The sequence below is a fragment of the Helianthus annuus genome, chromosome 5 (genome assembly GCF_002127325.2).
Source record: "Helianthus annuus cultivar XRQ/B chromosome 5, HanXRQr2.0-SUNRISE, whole genome shotgun sequence".
Taxonomy (NCBI): Eukaryota; Viridiplantae; Streptophyta; class Magnoliopsida; order Asterales; family Asteraceae; genus Helianthus; species Helianthus annuus.
Genome location: NC_035437.2, coordinates 129225206 through 129235524, shown reverse-complemented (window position 1 = coordinate 129235524; position 10319 = coordinate 129225206). Strand labels below are relative to the sequence as shown.

General features: G+C 39.2%; 1 protein-coding gene across 2 annotated transcripts; it reads left to right on the top strand.

Moving 5' to 3' along the window:
- Nucleotides 1–1808: 1808 nt before the first annotated feature.
- On the top strand, nt 1809–6850 carry LOC110941252 (pentatricopeptide repeat-containing protein At1g77360, mitochondrial). Of its 2 annotated transcripts, none has more exons than XM_022182878.2 (4): nt 1809–2279; nt 3143–3291; nt 3371–3443; nt 5119–6850. In XM_022182878.2, the coding sequence occupies exons 3-4, from the start codon at nt 3432–3434 to the stop codon at nt 6574–6576; spliced, it is 1470 nt and encodes a 489-aa protein (XP_022038570.1). In that variant the 5' UTR covers nt 1809–2279; nt 3143–3291; nt 3371–3431; the 3' UTR covers nt 6577–6850. The 2 variants fall into 2 exon arrangements, with proteins under 2 accessions (XP_022038570.1, XP_035846160.1); XM_035990267.1 differs by having other exon boundaries at nt 2025–2279; nt 3091–3291; nt 5119–6788.
- The last annotated feature ends 3469 nt before the right edge of the window (nt 6851–10319 follow it).

Sequence of the window (10319 nt, the reverse complement as noted above, 5' to 3'; positions counted from 1 at the left end):
GCTCAAGCTCGGCTCGGGCTCGGCTCATTTATTATCTATTAATTAGTATATTAAATAAAAATAATATAAATAATAGACTTTTTAGGCTTGCGAGCTCGATAAGTAAAGCTCGGGCTCGGGCTCGTTTACTAAATAAGCTTATTTTTAGGTTCGAGGTCGGCTTGTAAACAAGTTTAAATAAGCTCAACTCGACTCGGCTCGTTTACACTAAGGCTCGATAAGGCTCGACGAGCCTAACGAGCTTCACATGTGAGGCTTGAGCTCGGGCTCGATAAACAAACGAGCTTTGTTTTGAGGCTCAAGCTCGGCTCGGGCTCGATAAGGCTCGGCTCGTTTCGAGCTTTTTCTCGAGCCGATCTCGAGTAGCTCGCGAGCCGCTCGGCTCGTTTGCACCCCTAATAACAACCACCCGAAACCACTTAATCTAGCCCTGCATCTCGAAGCACCTAATCCATCCCTACCCACCTCTTCTTCAAAAACGCAAACCCTTTCAATCCATCAGAATCTTTCAATCCAGAACCTGCATTAAGTTGATGTTGTGGAAGCCATACTTAACCCTGCAACAAGTGATCTTATTGCCATTGTAATCACTGATCAATTTAAACAAAAATCTCCCTTTTTACAAAATATTTGTAACAGAAAAATTCAAAAATCCATAATTGCAAACAAGTGCGAAGAATTTACGTATATAAAAAAAGAATTCATAGCAGGTTTGTGATTGGGATTCTAGTCTCCCCGACACCACCACCACGACAGTGGGAGAAAGAGAGACGATGGAGATAGAGGGGGTTAGATTTTTGTTGCGATGGGGTGGTTCGGTTGGTGGAAAGTGGTTGCAGGCGATAGAGGTGGGGGTGGTTAGGGTTTGCTCTTGCGATGAAGGTTGGTGGTTGTTGGGGTTGCGGGTTGTCGGTGGTTCATAGTGATGGCAACGATGATGGTAGTTGGTGGTGGGGCTGCTGTTGATGGCGGTGATGGAGCTGGCTTTGACCGATGGCCACAGTGATGGTAGAGGTATGGTTATGGTGGTTGTAGGGGTTTAAGGGATGGAGATGGGGATGAGGATGTTGACCGATATTATTATTTAAATTAAAACATTCCCCCACCTTAAATATATATTTAATTAAGAGTTAAATGCCATTTTAGTCCCTGTGGTTTGGGCCATTTTGCCAGTTTAGTCCAAAGGTTTCATTTTTAATATGTGGGTCCAAAAATGTTTCACAGTTGCCATTTTAGTCCACTGGGTTAACTTCATCCATTTTTTCTGTTAACGAGAAGGCCAATTCGGTCATTTTATATGGCTGAATTGCCCTTTTAGTTAACAGAATTACATACAAAATGACCAAATTGGCCTTCTCGTTAACAGAAAAAATTGATGAAGTTAACCAAGTGGACTAAAATGGCAACTGTGAAACCTTTTTGGACCCACAGATTAAAAATGAAACCTTTGGACTAAACTGACAAAATGGCCTAAACCACATGGACTAAAATGGCATTTAACTCTTTAATTAACTATTTTTGTTTTTATGTTTTAATTGTTATTTTTTAACGAAGGGTATTTTAGTCCTTTCACACCTGCTTAACACCAAAAACTAACCCACATCCATACTAAGGACTATCCGAGAACGAAATTGCAAAAGTTGGAGACTACATCTGTAATTTTAGAAAGTTGAAGACTAAAGGTGAAAAAAAAGCAAATCACAGGGACTATCCGAACATTTTTCTCTTTTATATATCTCTTACTTTTACTTTCTGGTTGTAATGTTTGTTGCCATCAAATAGTTTGGCTTGATGTGAACATAAAGGATGATTTTTGTAATTTACTAAAAAAAACCCATCACAGCCTTGGCCACAACCACATATGACCACCACCTCAGAGGCGGATCTATAGCCATTTAGGGGTTCCTAGAAATCCATTCGATTCGTAATATATACTGTTAAGTTATATAAAATATTATGAAGGAATTTTAGTAGTTTGCAGGGAAATAAATCTACAACGTGGTACACTAGTTAATAACGCGTGCAGATTATCTTGAGGTTGCTTGTTCGAGTCGTATTAAATTCTCTTTTTGCGTTTTTTAAGTAAAAAACGAATTAGGGTTTACTGTTTACTCTGAAACCCAAACAGAAGAACAGAACACATACGTCGGTACCACTCATCACCTATCTCCACTCTCCCGCCACCAGCCCACGTCGGCCGTCACACGGCCGCTCGCCGGAGCAGTCACGCAGCCCCTTCTTCGGCCTTCCCTCACTCGGTCACTCTCTTCAGCCTTCAGGTTCTTTTAAACCCTAAACCCTATAAGAGTGTATGGTGTTGATTTTAACTTTCAATTTGTTGATTTACATGTTTGTTTAGACTTTAGACATTCAATTTTAATTTCTAGGTAATCAATTGTTGATTTTGACATTCAATTTGTTGATTTACATGTTTGTTTAGACTTTAGACATTCAATTTTAATTTCTAGGTAATCAATTGTTGATTTTGACATTCAATTTGTTGTAACCTTCCATATCAGGATAATTTTTTCTCTAAAAGTTTTATGATTTTTATTTTTGATTTTGGGTAAACTGATGATGTTCTTGTGTGTATAAAAAGCATTTTTGGATGTAATTTGAAGGGGTTGTTGGAGAACGATCCAAATTGGTATGATATTTTTGTTTTGATTTTGTGTAAACAAAGCTCACAGGTTTTGCCCACCAAATGCTTGATAAAATGACTAGCTCTTTCAAAGTTCCTGCTCTTTGCAGTTCTATTATTTATTTTGCATAATGACGTCCACTAATTAGTTCTATTCAACAATATTAGGCAGAAAACATGGTTCATAGAGGGGGAAGTAGTATTTGATGCCATTTATCGGTTTATCTTGAGTTGGTGGTCAAACTAATATTAGGTGTAAACTAATTTTGAACTTGATTGTTATGTAAGTGATAGTTTTATATTATATATTTCAATTAAGTGGTTGGTTTTGCTATTACTGTTAGTGATACGTTGTTGCATATACATAATCTTTATGTAAGTTCAAGGATTTTTGTAAGCAATTCTTATGTACAACAAGTATTGTTGTTGTGGGTGGAAAATGTTCACAGATGGCTGATACAAGATTTTGTTTGCTTTTTTATATCAATTAATCTTGAGTAGAATGCACTTGAAACTATGGATGGTAACCTTCAAACGATTGCAAAGATTGCTGCTTTGGTCAATGATGTAGACATTGAAAATTCGAAACGGTGATGTAGCGACTGGAATACCAATTGAAGCAGCATCAAAAGTATTAGTTACCATAAAAGGTTTGCTTTTTTATATACAATTTTAACATGTGCTTGTCTTATTAAGAACTACGCATCAATTGTGTGTGTTTTTTTGTAGGTTCTTGTTGAGGAATTGGCTCTTCCTACTGAATTGGGTTCTCGTTCATCTATAGGAGACAATGACCATATGCGTAAGTCACTAGTAGTTTCTTTTCTTAAATAATTTAGAAAACTAATCTTCACTCATGTTTATCAATTTTGCATTATGTCGTATTTTTATTATGTGATGAACCTTACTCGACCCGAACCGTCGAACCGACCCGAATTTTTTATGTTCGGACATATAAAACTGGAACATTTAAAAAAGTGAACCCCCTTGGAAAAAATTCCTGGATCCGCCACTGCACCACCTGCGTCTGCAACCACTACCGCAGCATGTATCACATCTTTATCACATCTATCTCTCTCTGGCCACAAATCCGTGAAGAAAGAAGATGGTGGTGGTTTGGTGTTGCGGTTTTCTGATGGAAAATCCCCAACCCTAGATCCCAACCCGCCACTACCACCACCATTAACGCCACCACTGCACAACACAACCACCCTTCCATTTATAACTGTTAAGATCTCTGTAACAGATCTGAGTATCGTTTCCGTTTACTGCTGCAAAGGTTAGATTGATAATGTTGATGCTTAGTGATGCATTTTGCCCTAATTTTATTCAGATTCAAGTGTTTGGGCTTATATTTAGTTTCGTTTCTAGAAAAGCACTCTTTCTAGATATAATTAAATCATGAATTGCTTATTTTCACTTAATAATTCTGTTAATATTTGAGTTGAATTGTTCCAGATTAGCTATTGGGTATAGGAAAAAAAAAGAAATTGTAGAACAGAGGGCTGATATCCATGATTAGCTATTAAAGTGTGTGTTTTCCATGGATTAACTGAAGATATTTTTTATGGAATTGCTGTATATTGTATGAAGAATTTGGGGGTATGTGATACTGATGAAAATTGGTTTGCTTAGTGGATATGAATTGTGAAATTACTAACCTACCCTCATGTGCAAGGCACATGGAAAATTGAATTAATAATTTTAACTACGTTAGTGCTAAAGGACCTAGGTGTAATGCCTTTAACAAAAGTTAAAGGGCATCCGTTGCAATCCGGTATAAACATAAAGGACGAAAAGTGTAATTTACCCTTTTATTTTTTTATGTGTGTTTTTTATGTTCTAGACTTTCAGTGTTAGTTTTACTAAACTTGTTGAAAACGGGTCAAATGGGCCCATATCGTAGTTTGTGAGTTTATCAGGGCAATATGATAGATAAGTAATAGCTTCTACTTGCTGAATGGTTCACCCAAAGCTTTATGATGTTTCTTCTTGAGCATACGTTGGTTGTGAATTATGATGGCAAATTAAAAAATGGAAGTTCGTTTTAGGTCCATTCAGTGAATGATGATATTAGAATTACGTATAGTTGTTCTAACTTCTAAGTAAGAAGCTGTGACGCATAAAATGCTTTTAATAATACGAAAACCGTATTAGTAATTATGTGGTCCCTCTTCTCAACATTCCTAAGTTAGATATTCGTTGACCTTTTTAGTCAATACGTGTGTTTTCTGAGATCGATATTCTATATCATAGAATCTATAATCATATCAGATGTATATACATCCAGAAGAAAACTTTAGAAAGCGTAAAATTACACAAACTGCGAAGAAGATGGACCTAAAACATTCCGAATAATTCTTACATAGCACCTTATACCCCTGCTATTATTCTTCTTATATCTTAATTTCATATTATTCTTAAATTTGGTTTGTAACTTCACTTCTTCTGATAGCATTATTATTTTTGAATTTTAGGTGGCTCTTGACAATATGCTCCGAATGCTCATCAACCCAACAAAATCAAGTTTCAGAAATATTATCTGTTTAAGAGTGTATTTCTCAAGTGAAGCAAACAAAGAGGTACTCGATCCATCAAACCAAATATGCAAAATCCTAATGTCTTGTCCAAAACTCGGGGTTGCAACCGCCCTTGACCAAAGCGGTTTACGACCTTCACCCGAAACAGTAGAAGAAGTCCTCGGAAGATTCCGGAACGCGGGCATGCTCGCATACCTGTTTTTTGACTGGGCCGGAAAGCAACATCACTACCAACACAGTGTTCGGGCTTACCATGCAGTAATCGATTCTTTAGCCAAAATACGACAATACGAAATTATGTGGGATCTTATAAACACTATGAGGACCAATAACTTGCTCAATATCGAAACTTTTTGTATAATCATGAGAAAATACGCTCGGGCCCAGAAAGTCGAAGAGGCAATCTACACCTTCAATGTCATGGAAAAATACAACGTAACTCCGAATTTAGCCGCTTTTAACGGTTTGTTAAGTGCGTTATGCAAATCGAAAAATATACGAAAAGCGCAGGAGATTTTCAACACCATGAGAGATAGATTCATTCCGGATCAGAAAACGTATAGCATATTAATCGAAGGTTGGGGACGGGAACCGAATTTGCCAAAAGCAAGGGAAATTTACCGGGAAATGATTAACGACAGGTGTCAGCCCGATATTGTGACGTACGGGATTATGGTTGATATTTTATGTAAAGCAGGTAGAGTAGATGAAGCTATTGATATTATCAAAGAAATGGAATGTAACAACTGTCAACCGACGTCTTTCATATACAGCATTTTGGTTCATACGTATGGAATAGAAAACCGGATTGAAGATGCCGTTGATACGTTTCTTGAAATGGAAAAGAACGGTGTCAGCGCTGACGTGGCGGTGTACAATGCGTTGATTAGCGCGTTTTGTAAAGTAAACAGGTTAAAAAACGCGTATAGGGTTTTAAACGAGATGGAATGTAAAAGGGTGAAGCCGAATTCACGAACGTGTAACATTCTTTTGAATTATTTGATAGAGCGTAAAGAAACCGATGAGGCTTTTAAGGTGTTTAGAAGGATGATCAAGATTTGTGACCCGGATGCTGATACGTATACGATAATGATAAAGATGTTTAGTGAGAGTGGTGATATTGAGATGGCTTTTAAGGTTTGGAAATTCATGAAACGAAAGCAGTTTGTTCCTAGCTTGCATACGTTTTCGGTTCTTATTAACGGGTTGTGTGAAAATGAGGATGCTTCTCAAGCTTGTATGCTAATGGAAGAAATGATTGAAAAAGGTATTAGACCGCCGAGGTTGACTTTCGGGAGGCTGAGGAAATTGCTTATCCAGCAAAAACGCGATGACGTGCTTGAATTTCTACAGCAGAAGCTGGATTTACTGGTGAAAGAGCCACTGTGTGATTAATTTCTTTTGATTAATCTGAGCTTTCAGGTGGCATGCCCGCATTAGTATCTTCGTATAAAGATTGTTTTCAAATGAAATGAAATGAAATGTGTTGAACGGGTCATAGAGGTTAGATGGTTCGGGAGATAGATTGATATATTGGAATAATATAGCATTTGTAGTCTTTTTTGATATACTAGTTATCTATAATTACTCAAGTTTTTTTGTAACCCTGTACTGAAATTGACCTGTCTTATTTGAAAAGTTTACCAGATCAGCTGTTTAGATTTCAAAACAGACAATCAATATATGTTAAACTATGTTTGAAGAACAAGAGAATTTTAAACTGAAGTTTTCAGAAAGTTATTCACTTGTGTATTCATATGGTCTCATTTTATCTTTTGTTGCATAAAGATTCCTCTCAGACCACATGGAGTGGGCGTGGTGGCCCCTTCACGCCGGGAACACCGCCCCGTGGGGTGGTGTGATGGTGATGGCGGGGTATTTTCCACTGGCGTGCAGGGCATTTGGGTTGTGAGGTGGAAACTATTGATTGGTGGATGGATTTTGGTGTGTTCAAATTGGTTGATGTTTATTTATTTATTATTTTAAAAAACGTTACTTTCACGCCTCTCCTATTCCGTGCTTTTTTTTTACCACGCCCCTTACTTACGTGGCTGCCACATGACACTTAATGCCCCCTCTTCGCATTATTGTTAGACCACCCGTAGTGGGGCGTTATTTTAAAAAAAAATTGAAAAAAAACGCCCCAAACGCCCCCTCCCCCACTACACTAGGCGTTTTGGGGCGTTATATTTGAAAAAAAATTGGTTGGGCGTTTCAATTAAAACGCTGTGCACATGTTTGTTGAACCAATCAATGGTGAGCATTTGTATGACAACTTTGACTAGCCAATCACCATCCATCCATGTGTTTGCTTTTTTTTTTTTTTTTTTAATAATTGGAAGGGGCATTATTTGGGCATTATCCCCACTACACCACTTTATGCTATAATGCCCTATGCTGACTGGGTTGCCACGTGTCGGATAATACCTGTGACAACTCGAACTTTAGGCTCGCTTGATGTATCGTTACGTGTTTATGTGACGTTTTGAACTAATGAATATTACGTGATTTATGAGATGTCGTTATGTGTATTGTGTGATATATATTTGTATGTTAATTGAACCGAACCCAAACTGCACACGATAACCGGTCACACAAGCCTTTGGGCTTTACACCTTACATTCGGTCCATTAGGTAACCGAGTGGGCTCGGCCCACTCCCCACTCGCAACCACTATACCAAAACTAAGGGTCTTGTTTTCCTCTCATTTGTTACAACACAAGGAAACACACACATAACCCTAGCTCCTCTATCTCGTCTCTCTCTCTCTCGGCTTGCTTAGGAACCGACGGCACAAGGCCATCCGATCACCCTCTTGTCCGGATCACATCTCGTTACGTGTAATCAGTTAGTATATTATCTATGATTCTGTGTTTTATGCTTAGGTGATGCCATGATAAATCGGATTGTATGATTTAGTATTCGGTTGGTATGAGTATTTGATTGTGTTCTTGCTAATCGGTTTCTGTGAATGATGATCATGTTTTCATACGAAATAGGTTGCATGAGTGATTTGTTAATTGGTCCGAATTGATGTTTGTAATCGGCTGAGATGATTCTGTTTGCACATGCGAATTAGGGTGCATGCTAGGATGGTGTTATGATTAGGATTCGGTTTAGTGTTGGTTGATAATCCGATTATTGATTTGATACGGTTATGAATTTGCTAAATGATGAAGATTTGAAGACATTATGAATATGATTGAATGTTGAATAACCCTTGTTTGATCTGATTTCCGAAACTGCCTAAGTGTTAGCTGGAATCACGGGATGATTGTTACAGGAATTATGGAAACCAGTTACACACTCGTCACACGGTTACGACTCAGATTGCGAGTCGATACCTCGTGGTCACGACTCGAAACCACAACAGCATCAGCCGAAACCACGGTTGCGAGTCCCGTTGCGACTCGTAACCAGACCATGATGAACCGAGATCTCCATTGCGACTCGCAACCAGCTGTTGCGACTCGTAATCTCCGGTTGCGACTCGAGATCTCCGTTGCGACTCGAGACCATCGTTTACACGCACACTGTTGGGCCTTCACTGTCACGGGCCCAATCCATTGAGCCCAACGATTTGAATTTGTGGACTGTTATGCTATTGGGCCGGGTATTGTTGGACTTAGACAATTGGACCCCCACATGCTATGTCTTATCTGCTTACATGCGTACATGCTTACCATGACTAAACGTGATTACTATATACGTGCTATATACAAACCTGACTCGTATAATAACCATGATAGGACGTGAGTGACCATTTACTTGCTACTTGTACTTTCTGTGTATCTGCCGAGCAAACCAAGGTGAGTTCACACAGCCAAGGCATGGGATTCCCGGGTTGGGAATTGGGTTGGATATGTTGGATATGGAATGATTACTCGTACTTACGCATATACCAGACTATAGACCATCGTCCTCAGGTTAGTCAGGACACGTTACGTAAAGCCTACGTAACCCAGTATATTTGCCATATGTCTCCCGGGTCGGGAAGGACACGTTACGTAAAGCCTACGTAACCCAATACCATCTACTGGCTTCCAGGTCGGAAGGCCACGCTGCGTAAAGCCTACGTAGCCCCCACGCGTACCACTGTCCTCGGGGAAGGGCACGTCACGTAAAGCCTACGTGACCCTGTACGTTTTCCTGTTCTCGGTAAAGAAGAACACATGGTCGGAAGTTAGTCTAGTAAGTACCGTTAATGAGAAGCCCTCATTAGCCAAGATAAACATGGGAAGCCCCCACCTATATTACACACTAGTATGGGAAGCCCCCACTAGCTATACTTATGCATTACATTATGAACTTACTTTCTGTGAACTCGCTCAACTAGTTTGTTGATTATTTGCTGCATGCCTTGCAGGACCTTAGGTACTTTACGGAGCTTGCACAGGGAGGAGCAGGTCGTTGTGGGCAGATGGATCATGAACACTATTGAACTTATAACTTTATTTGGATTTATTTTACATTGCTTCCGCTATTAAAACGATGTTTGGTTTTGGAACATCAATCATGTCATGGTGACTTACGTTAATTACTTTTATATTAAATGCTATGTTTGATATGATTGATGGCTTGATCCTGGTCAGTCACGCTCCCAAGCGGTGGTATTCCGCAGGTGGATTTTGGGGGTGTGACAGATTGGTGTCAGAGCCATTGGTTATAGAGAACTTGGTTTTAATATGGGGAAAACGTTTTATTAAAACCGGACTATAACCAGTACAGTGCTCTCAACGATCCACAACGACGCTTCGCTCCACGTGCAAGACTCGACATCCTAGGTAATAAGGTTTCTGTTTATTGCCTGTTTGCTAGAATTGTTTAGAACTTTGCTCGCATTATGCTTAGATACACATGCTTTGATTACATGAGAACACCTATATGCCTACGCTTTTCTGTCATCGCCCTACTCGCGAACCATTCTTACGTATGCTACTTGTTACTATGAAGATCATGTCTGGACGAATCAACATGACTCAAGCCCAGCTAGAGGCTCTCGTTCAAGCTCAAGTTGCTGCGGCAGTTGCAGCAGCTCAAGCAGGTAGTATATCCTGCAGTATAGGCACACACTAGGATCTTTAGATCCTACATTAACTCTCGTATTTAACTTCGTCCTATTCGTACACAATAGGTCA